General features: G+C 35.2%; 1 protein-coding gene across 2 annotated transcripts; it reads right to left on the bottom strand.

Annotated features, from left to right (window-relative positions):
* Positions 1 to 1,794: 1,794 nt before the first annotated feature.
* On the bottom strand, positions 1,795 to 18,273 carry LOC120629569 (short-chain specific acyl-CoA dehydrogenase, mitochondrial-like). 2 transcript variants are annotated; one of them, XM_039898532.1, is made up of 9 exons: positions 17,899 to 18,273; positions 17,121 to 17,290; positions 15,774 to 16,032; positions 12,107 to 12,268; positions 8,299 to 8,365; positions 7,498 to 7,649; positions 5,248 to 5,339; positions 3,041 to 3,240; positions 1,795 to 2,406 (listed from the first exon to the last, which is right to left on the bottom strand). In XM_039898532.1, the coding sequence occupies exons 1-9, from the start codon at positions 17,936 to 17,938 to the stop codon at positions 2,313 to 2,315; spliced, it is 1,236 nt and encodes a 411-aa protein (XP_039754466.1). In that variant the 5' UTR covers positions 17,939 to 18,273; the 3' UTR covers positions 1,795 to 2,312. The 2 variants fall into 2 exon arrangements, with proteins under 2 accessions (XP_039754466.1, XP_039754467.1); XM_039898533.1 differs by having other exon boundaries at positions 7,498 to 7,637.
* Positions 18,274 to 18,291: the final 18 nt, after the last annotated feature.

Here is an 18,291-nt window from a genome sequence, read left to right as displayed (position 1 = left end):
TTTAAACACAAGTTGACCAAGTGACTCTTCGTAAATGTACACTCAAGCAAAATGAATACTAGTTAGACTTTTAACCGGCGATTAATTCATATATGTTGCAGTATCTAGGTATTACTTATTAATTTACAAGAAAGTAATGAACTGATTGAAGACAGGTGTACCTAAAAAAAAGAAAATTAATTGTGCACACAACTAGCTAATGGCATATTATTATTATATATATATGTATATTTATATTTTACATATTTATAAAAAAAAATTATCTTGCTAGTTTTGTTAAAACCTGCCGCATACTAAATTCGTTGTAAATATTATAATATTTATTACTTGTGTGACTTTAACATAAATTTATTAAATAGTCCTGGCACACCAATTGACCCCCCATGTACCCCGAAAACCCACCACCAAAGGGCAATAAAAGTCGACTCATCCGTCAGACAGTCAGTCAGTGTTCAAATTATTATCTGTACTAATAGCATAAATATATTATATATCGGTCTAATGCCCGTTTTCACTAACGTCGAACAAAGTAACGCCTAATCAAAGAAGATTTACCATTTACCCGTCACCAATAGATTTTCACTAGGCAACTCATACAAACTTGTCTATGGTTCTTGCCACAAGCTGTGGTATGTTGAGTTTGTATTATCATCTTTTTAATTTTTCGGATGGATGGTTATTAAAAAAAAAAAAAACAAAATTATATTTTTTCATCTGTCAAGTGTACGAGGCCCTTAAGCCTTACGATTCACAGAATCGGTGTTGTAACAAGGGCGCCTAACATCGTTAGACATTACATAAGAGTTCGTGATACGTTGTTTTTCTGCAGGGATCCGACTAGGCATCCGATTCAAATTCATTTTAGGCGATTCCTAGTTTAAGTGAAAACAGGCATTGTTTGATGCTGCTGCTAAAAATATTCAGAGTTATCTACATACGAAAATTCGATATTATTTTCCAACTCTTTACTTTATTATCTGTCAGCGAAATAGAAGTTTCAATATTTTAAACTTAAAATACTTTTATTTAAATCTTAATGGTAGTTTCTTATAACAGACTACATAAAATTTGTTTATCTAAACTCATTTCAAAATTCATATAAAAACAAGAAGATTGACAAATGATATAATTAAGTTACGTACATCTTCATTATGCAGAAATATTTTCTTAACAATCTTAAGAAAAGAAGAATCCTTTTATAATGACCAGGGAGTTTCAATTTCAACTTTCTGTATTGACTTTTTGTTTCTACGTTGTAGTTAATATTGTTAAGATATGAGTTTAGACAAAGTAGTGTATAAAACTGCTCATTAATAAGTTTAATAAATTCGTATAATTAGCACAAGTTCCTCAGTTCAGATTATTGATTTCCGGGTCTTATTTCAATCATCTGATTCGCTGAACTTTGTGCAAACCGAAGCATTTTGAGACGACAACGTAACACTATAAAACAGAGTTCGGCAGAGATATTTTAATACAACGTGTAAATGAAAACCGATATAATACTTCACATGCTTTAGATGTATATTATGTACTGTCTGTGACTAAAATGTGAAACCGAAAACCTAATTTTTTTAATTCAACCACTGCCATAGTTTTTACTGAAATAAATCAAATACTTCCCTAACATCGCACGCAAAATTAAAATCATTTGAATTTATTAGGTACGCATCGCTTAGCGTAGGTACTATGCGCGTGTCGGTCTTTTATATTTAATAGGGTTGTAATAAATAAACACTAAGAATGTTTTGAATTAGTTTGTATGGAAAAATAAATATGCTTCTTTTTATTTAACATTTTTACAGGGTGATTCCTTATGAAGTACACTTATGCATCCTTCAACATTATTTCGTAATTCGGTTACACGCTCTATATCTCATCTATAGGTATCCCGCAATGTTCGTTTTCACATACACTTTCCCATTTATACTAGGGCCAGCGAGATCTGAGAGGTCAAAAATTTGATTTAATTCCGCATTAATTTAGTTCAATAGAAAAGGTGTTGGAATGGGTTGACCCGGTAAACCCCCCTGTTAGACCCCCGACGACGTGGACGGATGACATCAACAGCGGCACGAGACCGTGGTATTTGGACATCCCTAAAAAGACCTATGCCATACCAGCAGTGTCTATGGATTTACATGATGAAATAAATGAATTAGAGCAGATGAACAAGATGTTTTTTTTAATAATTTAAACCTTTTTATCACCTAGAGCCCACTATAAGTTACTTGCCGACCCCTGTTTAAAATAGTGTTTGTGAATACAGGGTTCAATTCAATCCACTCAACTTGGTTATAACCCTCGCTTCGTCAGAGGGCGTCGTTTTCTTTGAGCAGGAAATGTCCGACAAGGCGCTTCTGAATGTCTGTTACTCCACCGTATATCTGCGTACCGCGGGCATCTCTGTTGAGATAAATAAGTTTGGTTTATCTTCATTTTGATATAGGATAGAGGTACCATAGAAGGCAGCCAAGATTATATGAATAATGTTATTCCAAGATTTCTGTCAGTCACAGCGCAGCTAGTATCTGTACATCACTGTCAGCCACTGCGGCTGCGTGGCATCCCGCAACATCTTTATGTATCGAACTATTACATAAAGTAAATTGTTACCTAAAAAATCTCACAGCATTGAACTTTGAGAGACCTCTCCAGCCATTAATCCACATACAATAGTCAGCTGTGGTAAATACATAGTTACCTGAAGTGTCTCTCAGCATTGAACTTGGTGAAGAGTCCTTTCCCGACCAGTATCTGCATACAATTGTTAGCTATTGTAAATATATAGTTACATGACGTGTCTCTTAGCGTTGAACTTGGTGAAGGATCCTCTCCCGCCTAGAATCTGCATACAGTTGACAGCTACGGTAAATAGATAGTAAAAAATAAATAGACCTCAAGTGTCTTTCAGCATTAAACTTGGTGGACATTCCTCTACCGCCACGAATCTGTATACAATTGGCAGCTATGGTATCCACGTTACGCCCCGCACCATCTAAATCTATCGAATTGTTTCAAAGGGAAAAAAGATAGTTACCTGAAGTGTCTCTCAGCATTGAACTTGGTGGACAGTCCTCTACCGCCCAGTATCTGTACACAATTGTCAGCCACTGCGGCGGCGTTACGTCCCGCAACATATTTAGCCATCGAACTGTTCTTCGTACTAACGTCCGTCGCTGCTCTGTACGTAAGCAGACGCGCGGTTTCCACCATTATACACATGTCTGTTAACCTATCCTGCAAAATTAAAATATAAGATACGTTAATTCGATTGATCAGATAATGTGACGGACGTGAATGTGTCAGTGAGTTAAGATGGACTAAAATAATAAAACACGACAGACACGACTCCAATTTACAAGCTTTATATTAAACTCCATGTAGGGCTGCCTGGAGGCAGAAATTCTAATTTGTTATTATTTTTTAGATTTAATATTAATATCTCATGTAAGTATTTTAATTCAGTTTTTGATTATTACTGTTTTTAATTATTCTGTTATATAATAGTGTAAACGGGTTATAGTTACCAAATAAAGAATTATTATTATTAAAACGAGTTGATCTTAAACTGTAAAAGAATTCTTTGCCAAGAAACTTTTTTTTCTTATTTTTGATTATGACATACAACAAGTTCACCTTATAATGCTATTATAGTATACATATTAGTTTATCACACTTCATCAACCAATGGACGTCCACAGCTGGACATAAAGTAGTTTTATAATATATATTACCAGTGACAAAGGTTGATTTTAAAGAACACTAAAAAAAAAATTTTACGTTGTTTACCAAGAATATAAATATAATAGAAATATATAATATGTTATTATATATTTAATATATAATATATTATAAATATATAATATATTATTATATATCTTTTAGAACGAGTTCCCCATTTCTAGGTTTAGAGTCGGTCTAGCAGCTCATCCGTCTACCTCCTCGAGGTTCTACCAACGGTTCTACGAGCTATGTTTTTTTTTATTCCACTACAAGTTAGACTTAGTTTGTAATCTCACCTGATGGTAAGTGATGATGCAGCCTAAATGGTAGTGGGCTAACCTGTTAGGTTAGGTTAGTAGGAGTATGGTAGTCAAATCCCTAATCGGTTTCCTTACGACATCGCACCGGAACTCTAAATCGCTTAGCGGCACATCTTTGTCGGTAGGGTGGTAACTATCCACGGCCAAACCCTCCAACCAGATCCAGACCAGATCGGAGAAAATTCAGAAATTATAAAATTGCCGGGAATCGAACTCGGGACTAATACTCAAATATATACGTCAGAAATGTTCTATGTGCCCCAACCATTGCAACTTTTTAATTCAAATTCAAATTCAAAATTTCTTTATTCATGTAGGCCTATCACAGGCACTTATGAAGCGTTCATACATATATGTTTACATAATTGTAACGGGATGGTGATAACTTCGTTCGCCAACTTAAATCTAAAGCTACGAGGGTTCCAAACGCGCCCTGGTCTAAGAAGAGCCCACAACAAACTTAGCCGGGTAAATTTATTTTTTTGTTATCACCATCTTCCAGTAAATTTAAATTAAGCTATGAAGCTAGAGCAATTCACACCCAAGCTTTTTTATCGTTTAAATAATCCTTAATGTTATAATAGGATTTTTCTGTAAGCTTTAGCTTAGCGACTCGTTTAACTATTAAAGATTTTAAACTATTAACTAAATATATATTAAAGATTTTCGTGGTAATTCAACATATCTTAAATATATTTCAACGGTTACCGCAATAATATTTTAGGATTTGTCCACCATCCATGCAACTGGGTCGAAATATCGACAGATCCTAAAATATCATCGTTGTATGTACCCGTTTAACTATGACGTTATCTGTATTTCTTTTATGGATTTCCTCATTCCTGATTCAATCAACTTATATATAAGGAAAAAGATTGACGGCCGATTGGCGCAGTTTGCAGCGGACCTCGGACTCAGAAAGCAGGGTGCTTTCTGAGTCCGAGGTATTCGGTTCGATTCCCACAACTGGAAAATGTTTGTGTGATGAGCATGAATGTTCTACAGTGTCTGGGTGTTTATATGTATATTGCTATTTATTTATGTATATTATTCATAAAAATATTCACCAGTCATCTTAGTACCCATAACACAAGCTACGCTTACTTTGGGGCTAGGTGGCGATGTGTGTATTGTCGTAATATATTTATATTTATAAAGATGAGGTAAAAATATATAAAAAACACTTTTACGTTAATCTTACCTTTACAGATGGCAGTCTTGTTAGATTCTTGCCGAAAGCATGCCTCTCTTTGGCGTAAGTGATAGCTGTGTCCAAAGCTGCCTGCGCGATTCCTGGTTCAAACAAGATTAGTTCAACTTATTAAAAAGTATTTATTTAATTATTAGCTTTCAAGGGAAACAAACAGTACTATCCCTACTAATATTATAAATGTCAATGTAAGTTTGTTTGTTACGCTTTCACGCAAAAACTACTTAATCGATCCTCATGAAACTTTGTACACATATTCTTGGAAGTGTTAGAAGTAATATATGATACTTTTTATCCCGCCATTAAGCTCGGTTCCTTTGGGAGAGGGGATGAGTGTTTGACGATTTTACACCATAACTCCGACAAATTATAACCGATTCAAATAATTATTTTTGTACTATAGAGGTTATAATATGTGTTTAATTTTGTCCAAACTTTGGTTGGAGCTAGAGGACAGAACTCAGCGGACAGCAGCAAACACGTCATTGAAGGCTTAGCGATACTGAGTACTTTAATTTTTTTTAGAGCTACAACTAAATTTAATGCCCAAAACAAAATCAAACGCAGACGAAGTCGCGGGCAACAGCTAGTTACACATACACGTAATGCCGTATTTTTATATCACATAAACAAATGAAATTTCCAAAACTTAGTTATACATATAATACGATAATTATACAAAAACAAAAGATTTTTTTTTTTAATTAAAACAAAAAAGAAAAACGAACACTTTACAGCTTATAATACTTATTTTGCCATAATAAATTTCCTAAAAGTGCTAATTTTTACATGAAAAATGTCCGTCTCACAATATTTGCTGTTGAAAGCAATGCACGCACGAAATAAAAAGTTATTTGCCGAATACCTTGTCTTCCATCTAGCCCACGCAAATAAACGTATTTTATTTTTAAGAGATCTTAATACATTCGGTAGAAGCCTTTTGCCCAGCTGTGGGCTGTAATAGGCATTAAACTTAAATTTATTTATTTATTTAGAATATTGGTAAAGGGTACAGAATTGACACAATAAACATGCTCGCAAACTGTGCCTCAACAATTAACGCCCATCTCAAAAGTAGAACATGGCAAAAATTAGAGCGAATACCGTATTATTCCTAAGTAAACATCGATATCTTAATAATGTTGAACTAAATCGGTCTCAATAATTTGTTATTCGATTAGGCAAAGACAAATATTGTCAGAGATATTTGAGACAGAGAGTAATAAACAACATGACAGGTCGTTGGCCTTACCTTGTGAGGGTAAACAACGTAATGGTTACCAGTAAAAATTTTAATTTTTTTTTTAGTGTTCTTTAAAATCAACCTTTGTCACTGGTCATATTATATATTATAAAACTACTCTATGAAAAATATTTTGAGAAAAGTAAAAATAATTACAAACTAACATTTTGTAAATATTAATTTGCAAAATATTTTTTTTTAGTTTTAATGAATGATAATGGAATGGTTAATAACCTGTGTTAATTGTCTCATACATTAAAAAGCCTACGAGTGAGTAAAATACAAGCCTCAAATAAGCCAATGAGTGTGAGCGAGACAAAGCGAAAGACTCGATCTGAGAACGATCGTGAAATTTCGGCGCTTACCCATAGAGCAAAATAAATATGTCATCAATAAGTCATTCTATCAGCCGGTTGCTACCACAGAGTCTACCCGCCAGAGTAACGTGGTGCTTGTATACTCATTGCCCTAACATTATTGGGCAAATAAAACAAATAACATAAAATAAAAAAAAATATAATATAATATAAATAATAATATAGAACTTAAAATATTGTGTTTATTTCCTCATTGCTATCAAGTATTTATTATTTTGTGCGAGATATTTATTGTAACGAAAGCCCGACTCTTCGGCTTCTATGAATGAATGAATGAATGAATAAATACATTTTTATTGTACACCACATAAACATAACAAATTATAAGTAAAAAATTTAACAAAAATTATACAATTTGGCAGCCTTATCGCTACATAGCGATCTCTTCCAGGCAACCAAAGGCGTTAAATTTTCCATCGTAAAGCAGTCTCTGATGCTTCGCATCATGAGTCGTGCAAAACATCTCAAGAAGAGAGGTAGGTGGTGCATTTAAATAAACATGCATAAACCTATATATACAAATATAATATATACATATAACAAACTTACAATAAAATATATAGATAGTGATAGTTCTATGGTAGTACCGCCACTGACCTAACCATAACATTAAGTTCTTACCAACAGCGTGTGCGGCGATCCCGATGCGGCCTTGGTCCAGTTGCCCCATGGCGATCTTGAACCCCTCTCCGGCTTGCCCTATGAGGAATGCGTTAGGTATCCGCACCTCTTCCAGCGTCAGATCGCAGGCGGTTGCGGCCCTGAGAACAGCGCTTTAATTCTGTTTTATTTGCCCCTTTTGTGGGAGGGATTGGTGGTATATACGATTTTCTCGGAAATGGTAACAATTTGTTTTTTGTGACAACATATTTTTTCATGCAAAAGAATTCCAAAAAAAGTGTTTACTCCTGACAACCCTATTGAAAGTTAAAATATCAACACACGCATAGTACCTACGCTACGCGAAGCGTGCAAAGTGTGATTTTAGGGCTGTATCTGATTTCTTTTAGTAATAACTTATGGCAGTGGCTTACTCAGAAATTATTAGGTTTTCGGTTTCACAGGTTAGTCTCAGAGACAGTACATAATGTACCTCTAAAGCCTCTGATGTATTATTTCGGTTTTAATTAACGCGTTGTATAATCTATACGACTTCAGCTTATGGAGTCAGCTGAACTTCTACCATAAGGGTACCTTCTGTTGCTGTTGTTGTACCGATTGTTGTTGATGTACCGAATAATATCCTCCTTCGATGTGTCCGAATTCATCGTGATACATAAATTGACACATAGCAACGCCGCTTTTAGCGTATATTCCGCTATTAGTAGCATAGTAACTTTTGATAAGCAAATGTGAAATGTTAAACAAGAAAATAGATAGTTTTTTTGTAAATAACAAAAAAAAATTAATGGCAATATTCACCTCACACCCATTAAATGCTCTTTCTTTCCTCTGAAAACGCCTTCTGCGTCCAATGGGACGAGGAAACCTGAAAAAGACATAGGAATTCAGTACAATTCAAGTAACGGTGCATACGCTCTTTATGAATTTTCGGATGGATGTTGGGGTCTCAATGACTAAACGCGACGAAGGCGAATCCACACCGGAAAGCGTAGTAATGGAAACACTCACGGTGGTAGTTTGCTTCATTAATAATAATCCTTTGTTGCTATACTCTATTGTTATTACAGGATCTTGAACTAAGTTATTGGTAATAACTTATTTATTATTAACAATATGGCAAATGGCCGCATACTCAGCCTTGCTTTGCATTACCAACAATGCTCAGCTGATTTTCGGTCTGCTCCAGTAACAAACTGAGTAAACAACCGCACCGCCCTTTGCGTTATTATTATAACTGAGACTTAGAAATTTCAATTATTAATTTAAAAAAATTCAAACGAACACAATCAGTATATATTTAACAGTAAAAAGTAAAAAAAGGTGTATAAAATGGAATATCCAATCTTTTAAAAGCTATATGTAAGAGTCGTCTGAAGGACTACTGACTCTCTTTGACTGATGGCATTAGAAGTTGTTGCATAACTATTGTATGCATTATACAACGTGTTATGGAATACCGAAATAACGTTGAAGGATGTATTATTATATTTCATAAGAAATCACCCTGTAATAATATTAAATCAAAAGAACTATATTTATATTTTCGTACAAACGAATTCAAAGTGTTTTCAAAATTCAAAATTCAAAATTCATTTATTTCAAGTAGGCCTAATACAAGCACTTTTGAAACGTCAAGTCTGTCCGTGTGTAGTGACTCTACCACCGGTTCGGAAGGCAGATTCTACCGAGAAGAAGCCGGCAAGAAACTCAGCAGTTGCTCTTTTCCAACATCAAAAATTTACATTTTATATTTTAACATTCATTTTTCTATCTTGTGAGAGATGAAAGCGGAGCCGGATGCTTCCAAGCAACCTTGTCATTAAGAAACTTATCAATTGTATAATAACCTCGCTGTAATAAATGTGTTTTAACACATTCTTTAAACTTATGGATTGGTAGGTCCAAAATTACCTTAGGAATCATATTATAAAAGCGTATACTCAATCCCACAAATGACTTCTGCACCTTTCGCAGACGATATGCAGATGTCACTAATTTATGACCATTTCTTGTAAGTCGACTGTTTATATCCACTTTTTGTTTATAAAGACTAATATGTTGTCTTACAAATACTATATTGTTATAAATGTATTGTGAGGCTACCGTAAGTATACCAATTTCTTTAAATTTTTCACGGAGGGATTCACGTGATTTAAGTTTATATATTGACCGTACAGCTCTTTTCTGCAATATGAATATAGTTTCAATATCATCAGCTTTGCCCCATAATAAGATCCCGTAAGACATCACACTATGAAAGTACGCGAAGTAAACAAGTCTTGCTGTTTCTACGTCAGTAATCTGTCTAATTTTCCTGACGGCGTAGGCAGCCGAGCTTAGTTTACCTGCTAGTGTATCTATATGGGTACCCCACTGAAGCTTACAATCCAAGGTCATGCCCAGAAAAACTGTGGAATCTTCCATTTTTAGTGATTCTCCATTTATTATTATATTTTTATTAACTTTCTTTACATTTGGTAAAATAAATTCCACACACTTAGTTTTTTTTGCATTTAAAAGTAAATTATTGACAGTAAACCAGTGCGACACATGCGACATAGCACGGCTTACATCGTCAGAGTTGTCTCTACCTCTATCAGTTTTAAAAATTAGAGATGTATCATCAGCAAACAGTACAATGTCACAGGTTTCACTGACATGGTGTGGTAGATCATTTATATACACCAAAAATAGAAAGGGACCCAAGATTGAACCCTGTGGGACACCCATTGACGTAGCCGACCCCTGCGACTTAATGTCTTTTATGCAAACCCTTTGGGTTCTGTCACTGAGATAAGAGGCAACCAAATTTAGTGCAACGTTTTTGATACCATAATGGGCTAGTTTAAGAAGCAAGGTTTTATGATCGACACAATCGAATGCTTTGGATAGATCACAAAAAACACCAATGGCATTCTGCGAACGTTCCCAGGCATCGTACACATGTTTTAAAAGTTTAGCGCCTGCATCCGTGGTGCTACGACCTTTAGTAAAACCGTACTGCTCCGGATGTAGTAAGTTATTTACATTGAAGTGATTCAAAAGTTGATTTAATATAATTTTTTCAAAGACCTTACTAAGAGCTGGTAAGATTGAAATGGGTCTGTAATTGTTAATGTCGTTTTTATTGCCAGATTTAAATAGAGGTATAAGTTTACTATGTTTCATTAAATTTGGAAAAGTACCTCTATCAACACATTCATTAAAAAGTATGGCTAAGTAAGGGGCAATAACGTCTATAATGTTAGATATTACCATTACAGACATACCCCATAAATCACCGGTTTTTTTCTGTTTCAACAACTTAAAATTCTTTATTATATCATATGCAGATATATGTTTAAAATTAAATAAAACGTTGCACTCATTAACGTTGTTCCTCAATAAACTCTGAGCTGCAGTAGGTGAAGAATTAAGTGAATCAGTCAACAAAATAGGAACACTCTGAAAAAAGTTTTCAAAGGTACTTGCAACCTCACTGTCAGCGGTAACTTTATTATCATTAATAATTAATTCAAAGTTTACGTTGCGAGATTTAGCTTTCCCAGTTTCATTATTAACAATTTTCCAGGTTGTTTGTACTTTGTTATCCGATTTTATGATTTGATCCTTAAAGTATAGCGACTTAGCATGAAAGCAAACGTTCTTAAACGTTTTAGAGTACATTTTTACGTGTTGTAGGAAAGCTGGAGTATGGTTATATTGTTTTTCACTATAGAGCTCATACAAATTATCTCTACTTTTGTATATGCCAATAGTTGCCCAATCGCTAAACTTTATTTTTTTATTGAAATCTATATGTTTGAAATTGAATATTTTGTTAAATTCATTTTCTATGATATTAAAGAGCGTACCATAAATGCTGTCAGGATGACCGTTCTTAAAGACAAGGGCAGGAATTTTGGATGATATTTCACCTTTGAATCGCGTCAATTTGCTCTTAGTTATCGGCCTACACTTGACGATATGTTTATCTTTGTTTATATTATTCAAAACAGTAATTTGTTGGCCACAATGATCTGATCTTAAGTTGGTTATTATCGATTTACCTAAGATATCTTTTACTTATGACAACCCTATTGAAGATAAAAGACCGACACGCACATAGTACCTACGCTACGCAACGCCTACATAATAAAGCGACAGTAGTCACATGATTTGCATTTTTAGCATGCGAAGTACCTGATTTCGGTTAGTAAAAAATATGGCAGTGGTTTACTCAAAAACTATTAAGTTTTTGGTTGCACAGATAAGTCTCAGAGACAGTGCATAACATGCCTCTAAAACCGGTGAAGTATTATTTCGGTTTTCATATACACGTTGTTGTTATTATGTATATTTATTTAAATTATGTTTGTATTTGTATCTATGCATTTTCGTATATATGTATATATTAGAATACTCTGGGCACTATCAAGTTCTCTTGCTGCAAGTTCTGTCTACAAAGGCTGCCTGTAAGATATTGGTTGCAGGCGCAAATAAGGCCGCCTTTGCATGTCTAAATGTGTTTTAATGTAAAATTCTTACTGTTTCCTTTTCCTTTACGTTTTCTTCTTCTTCTTCTTTTTTCACTTAAATCTCTCTAAAAATTCTCAATAACACTTACAAGCTAGGCCCTTATGCCTCAGTGCTGGGTCGAAGGTGGCAAAGACGACCGTTGCGGCGCCCTCGACAGCTGACGTCACCCAGCTTTTCTTGCCGTTAAGTATCCAGTAGTCGCCATCTTGACGAGCTGTTGTCTTGATGTTCGCCACATCGCTGCCGGCATCTACAATATATAATCATTAAATAAAGTATCACCATCATCATCTACCCATTACCGACCCGCTATAAGGCCCGGGTCTCATCCCACAATGAGGGGTTTAGGCCGTAGTCCACCACGCTGGCCCGTTGCGGATTGGTGGACTTCACACGCCTTTGAAAACATTATGGACAACTCTCACGTATGTAGGTTTGATAACGATGTTTTCCTTCACCGTTGAAGCAAGTGATTTAGGAAAAAAACCTACCGAACACTTATCGGAGTTGAATATTTTTTGTCAAATTAAGTTTACACGACGCTTTGTCGCTTTGTCAATGCAACGTGCACTTTTAATTGACGTGCATATCAGTCCATGTTTTTCGTGTGTGTGTGCTATATTTAAAAACGTGTAATATGCATGTTGTTAGTATAAAAGTTATAATAAGAGTGATATATTAATTACTTAAAACGCACATAACTTAGAAATCTTAGAGGAGCGTGCTGGGATTCGAACTCGGTCCCCCGAAGAGTGTAGTCTAATAATAATAAACCGCCTAATAATAATAATCGTTAATACCCACCGATCCGTATTGGAGCAAGGTGGTGGATCCATGCTCTAAAACTGTATCTCCTATAAGAGAAGATGCCTGATAATGAATTGAATACGGTCAAACACACGGTGCCACGAATAGCTGTATAAACAGTAGTTTGGTTTAATAAGTCAGATAACATTGACCAAGAAAAGGTCATTATGAAGTCTTACATTGCATAAGTGTTTATATCTCTTATGCAACAATACAGTACTCATTTGACTAAGCGGTTGCCCGCGAAATTGTCTACGTAATATTTTACATTTTTTTATTGTTGGTACAAGGTGCTAACTGAAAATCAGCGCTGTATGCACCCACTGGCGCATGCAGCATAATGCAGAGCTGGACCCTTTTTTCTAGGTTGGGCCAAACATAACATATGTGGTTTCGTTAATATTCTAATGTGTGGCGCAATGTAAAAATATTTTTTTTCTTTCTTTGTTTGAATTAAAGGCGCGGTAAAAAAAGTCCAATAACGTTAGATATATACGTTAAATGTACATTATTCTACTAGTAAAGCCATTCATTTGAAATTCATAGTTAGTGACTTGTGAAAAAATATGAAATCAGTCATTTTGTGGCGGCGGGCATCTTTGACTGATTTTCATCAAACACGCACGCAAGCACGCACGCAAGCACGCACGCAAGAACGCACGCACGCACGCACGCACGCACGCACGCACGCACGCATGCACAAACGCACTATTGATCATGGTAATTGCAAAACCGTCGCCTGTAAACAGAGTAACACTTCACGGCATTTAAGGACCACATCTTAAGTGCCACCCTGTGTTCGGAACAGAGCATTGCTGCTTGGCGACAGAAATAAGAAAGAAACACATAAAATTAAAAAAAAAAACGAATCTTTATTAGTCTCAAGGAAAAATATGTTTTATCTGTCTATTATCTGCCAAACCATCAGCCAGGATAAAAACATTTTATGTATTTATTATGTGCCAAACGTACAGATCGGCGCACGGATCTGGACGTTTGGCTCATAGAAAAAAAAAATTTAACCAGAGACAGGCAAATATTTAATTTTTGATTTGTATAAAGGTAACAAACAAACGGAATTTTTAAAATTAGGATGGATGGAACGAAATTAGGTTACGTCAGTATAAATAGATTGTTAGTGTGAACATTAATTTTATTTATTGAGTTAGATAACATTCAACAACAAAGGCAGACCTTTTGATATCATGAATTGTAATATTGTATGAATGCTTATATTATCTCTTTAGTCCATGCTAATACTGTTATGATAAATTTTAAAGTAGCTCTGTTTGTCTGTAACGTTTTAACTTCTTTTAACACGCTTTTATTAGCTTCACCTGTATGTTTGTATGTATGTTTGTATGTTTGTAACTGACTTCTTTGGACGCTATTTTGACCCACTTTAAACGGTCAGATTTATTTCAAACTTTGTAGACATATCGAGGACCGATGACAATACACTAATCTGAGAAGATTATTCCAATTTTCGATTTAAAAAATAAGATTTTTCGATCGTAAAGCACTCTCTGAGGCTTTGTATCATGAGTCGTGCAATAGTTTAAAATGAAAAAAACAAGCATTATAAATAAGCCAAACTAAAAAGTAGAAAATAAATAATAGTTCTAAAAAACACGCTTTTTATAGAAAACCGAACTAAAAAATAGAAAATAAATTTAAATTAAGAATAGTGTTAAAAATTTCAATAAATATAAAAAAAAAAAATATTAAAAAAAAAGCGTGTGCAGTCAGTGCGGAATGGTGGACTTAACACGCTTTTGAGAACAGAAGTTCTGACAATTGGGCTACCATCACACCAGATATTCTTATGCACATACGTATAACATTAAAAGTAGCCCGCCAAACCCCATTGGAGCAGCTTGGTGGGCCACTGCTCTAAGACTACTACCTTCAGTAAGAGAGGAGGCCTGCGCCCAGCAGTGGGTAAATAGGCTGATGATCATAATGATGACGAAAAATCAGAGTGTGTTAAAATATTAGGTACGTAAATTTACGACGTAAACAAGACAAATTAACGCGACTCTCAGGGTGCAAAGGATTTTCAGTATGTTTAGGTATCGTCTTCAATAGCTTCTTATTTATTAAATGTTTATGTATCCATCATCGTCATTTGTTTGTTTTTTCTTCAATTCAATATTTTTGTTGCATTTGGTAGCCCAATACTTGAGGAAGGCTATATAATGCTATACTCGTATAACATCTTTTTTAAAGTCAAAGTCAAAGTCAAAAATATCTTTATTCAAGTAGGCCCATAGGTGGCACTTTTGACGCGTACATAAGAATTACACGGTAGTGAGATGATGGCGATAACCACATTCGTAAACTTAAAACTAAAGCTACGAGGGTCCTAAACGCGTCCTGATCTAAGAAGAAGCCCTCAACAAACTTAGCAGGTTGTTTTTTTTTCAATTTTACTCCTTAGGAATAATAGGGAATTAAAGTTATATTGAACTGAATGAAAGGAAAATTATTATTTAGGTTAAGGACTAGAATGGTTAAATACTAGTTTCTGGATTAATAAAAAATCTAGTTTATTTGCTGGAACTACCAATTGCATTTGAAAAATCTTTTTTGCATTTGTTAACATCACGTTAAGATTAAAAAGTTTAGCAACGAGTAAGAGATGCGACACGACAGGTCATAGAATGTAACAATCAAACATACAAACAACAGGGGATATAGTCTCCACGCAGAAAGTAAGCTACGCGATATTCGTTTTGGCGAGCATACCTGGGCCAAAATATACGTTTGCAAAAAGTGTTTATGTAGCAGGGAATCTTTGAGCTAGCAACATTCAGCGGGTGTGGAGACAGACGTGCGCGGGGCGTTTTCACTGTTTTTGGACACAGTGCACATGAATGAGGGTTCTGTATGATCTTTATTCTATGAACATTGGCTGTAAAAAAAAAAAAAAAAAACAAGTAACTTACCAGGTTCACTCAACGCGAAGCACCCAATAGCTCCTTTGGTAAAGTCGCAGAGGAATCTTTCCTTCTGCTCCGGCGTGCCTCTCTCATTGACTAGATTGGCGTAAAGGAAGTTGTGTATTGACACCACCATGCCAGTACTGGCGCAACCTCTCGATATCTCCTCGACCGCCACTGCTAAAGACAGGTAATCTAGGCCGAGGCCACCGTATTCTTGATCGGCGCATGCGCCCATTAAACCAAGGTTCGTCAGCTGTCGTATCTAAAATATAAATGAGGGTTTAAAAAGGATTTAAATTATTTTCATGTTGAAATTTTGTTATTGAGCTTTTGGTAATCATCATTATTACTCAAACTTATTGCATCCACTGCTGCAGTCTTTTGTAGGCCGTTGCAAGCTATATGTATTCTGTCCACATCGTTAGGGGCCGACCAACACTGCGTTTTCAATAAATGCATTCTTTCAATATAGCCCTACGTTTTTTTTTTCAACTTCAAATTAGCCTTCCACTGGCGTTCTATGTGGAAGGTAGGTTCCTGTTCAGGGGTACGATTTACTAGCCAATCAACACTCGAAGCCACCAACGAAACTTCCCACCAGTGCAGACCAAAATCAATTTGGTATTCAAAAATCCTAAATTACCCCTGCCGGAGATCGAAACCGGGACCTACTGCCTCCCGGACCACAGCCCTATCCACTGTGCCAGTCAATAAACGTAAGAACATCAGATCCTTATTAGTTTTAATTTTTAGTATACAGGTTAGCTCACATAAAATATCGCCGCTTATCAGAAGTTATAACATTTATCATATTTGGAAAGCACTTAAGAAGTTGCGATAAAAAACACCTTAGATAACACCTCTACCCTACAATGTATGTATTTGGATATAAGCAATAGAAGTAAATATAATCCTAAACAGAAAACTTCCCTCTGTGATTAAACACCTACAATAACGTGTTTTAATTTTATTTGATTTTTATTTATTTGGGAATACAATAATACTTTTAATCAATCAATATCACTAATCAACATTAATAGGTTTTCACTGGTAGATAGCTGATGTTATAGGGCTATATGCTACTTTAATTTAGAAGAAGAATATTAAAAATCTTTGAATATAACAAAAATATACGGCTATTTAACATCACACTTCAAACCTTAGTAACCGAGAAAACGATTTAAGAGTGTGAGGACCATGTGACGGGATGGTCAGACAATTTTGGGAAGAATAGGGGATGAAAGTTTATGTAAGAAAAGTTTTGAATGTGAAGAATTATGTGGACAGAGTTGTTAGGAACCACTTCAGTTAATTATTACAATATGATAAGATATCAGCATAAATACATACCTGCTCAAATGGAAATAGGCCTTGCAAGTCCAGCTTTGATGCATTGGGTTTGAGGCGATCATTGGCGTAAGTTCTGGCTAACTCTTGAATGGCCAGCTGTTGGTCATTCAGCTGGCTGTTGAAACTGCGACTCTGAGAGGCCAAAGCCTTCATACATTGTAACAAGCATACTGAAAAGGATTATGTATAAAATGAAGTGAGGCAATATAAATGAAAGCTTTATTTGCTGAGTGGTTTACGCACTTACAAGAATAACAAGTGTTACAATCAATGAATTCCGCAAAAAAGGGGACTTTAATAATTCTAAATTTTTCTGCTCTTTTTTAATCACTAAAACATTTGATTGAAATAATTCTTATGAATGTTTGTTACTCTTTCACGAAAAAACGACTGAACCAATTTGTCTGAATTTTGTAATGGAGATAGATTATACCCTGGATTAACACATAGTCTGCTTTTTATCCCGTAAAAAGGTACGGTTCCTGCAGAACTCATGAAAAACCAAAAAACGCGTACGAAGTCGCGGGCAATAGCTGGTACAATACATGCAGGAACTAATGGACATTACTGGTGTAGAAGGGACTGTACTAAATTAATGGTGAAAAGCCTGTCATTCCACATTAGCGTGGAGGGTGTATATGATGCCAGAAGAGAGCCCTGGCTTATTTCCAGCTAGAACTTTTATAGGCTTTAGATGTCGATGATGATTTATTAATCAACACATTTAACGTGTTTAATTAAAAAGTAACTAATTTAAAAGTGAATATATAATACTTACAGCTCGATTTTGACGATTTTAATAGTGCGCCCGCAACCATTTTCGGAATGTTGTCACAAATGAGTTTATTCAACTTTTATCGCTGCGTGACTCGGCCGATGTAGCATTACATGAAACTACTACTAAGTGCAGAATGATAAATAATCATACGAATGATACGCACAAGGTCAAGCGGCCAGTTTTTGGATATATTTTGTCAACATGAAGCTACAGGGCAAACGCTTAAATACGGATAACTATATCAATACCGGTTCTTGAACCTTATGTGACCAACCAAACAAGGTATCATTCGGTGCAAGGCAACGTAATTTTTCTCTTCCCTACCGCCAATAATCGAAAAACTTTTAACACAACAAACCAGCCTCGATTCGCAAACTTGCGAAGGTAAAAAGA

This window comes from Pararge aegeria, chromosome 14 (assembly GCF_905163445.1).
Source record: "Pararge aegeria chromosome 14, ilParAegt1.1, whole genome shotgun sequence".
In the NCBI taxonomy this organism is placed as follows: Eukaryota; Metazoa; Arthropoda; class Insecta; order Lepidoptera; family Nymphalidae; genus Pararge; species Pararge aegeria.
This window is presented reverse-complemented; position numbering and strand designations above follow the sequence as displayed.

Excerpts from the sequence above, each read along its gene's own strand:
- LOC120629569 (XM_039898532.1), bottom strand. The coding sequence starts at position 17,938 with ATGGTTGCGGGCGCACTATTAAAATCGTCAAAATCGAGCT. Across the intron at positions 8,366-12,106 it reads GAGGCATAAGGGCCTAGCTT|GTTTCCTCGTCCCATTGGAC; the intron begins GTAAGTGTTATT and ends TGTCTTTTTCAG. Across the intron at positions 2,407-3,040 it reads AATGCTGAGAGACACTTCAG|AGATGCCCGCGGTACGCAGA; the intron begins GTAACTATCTTT and ends TTATCTCAACAG.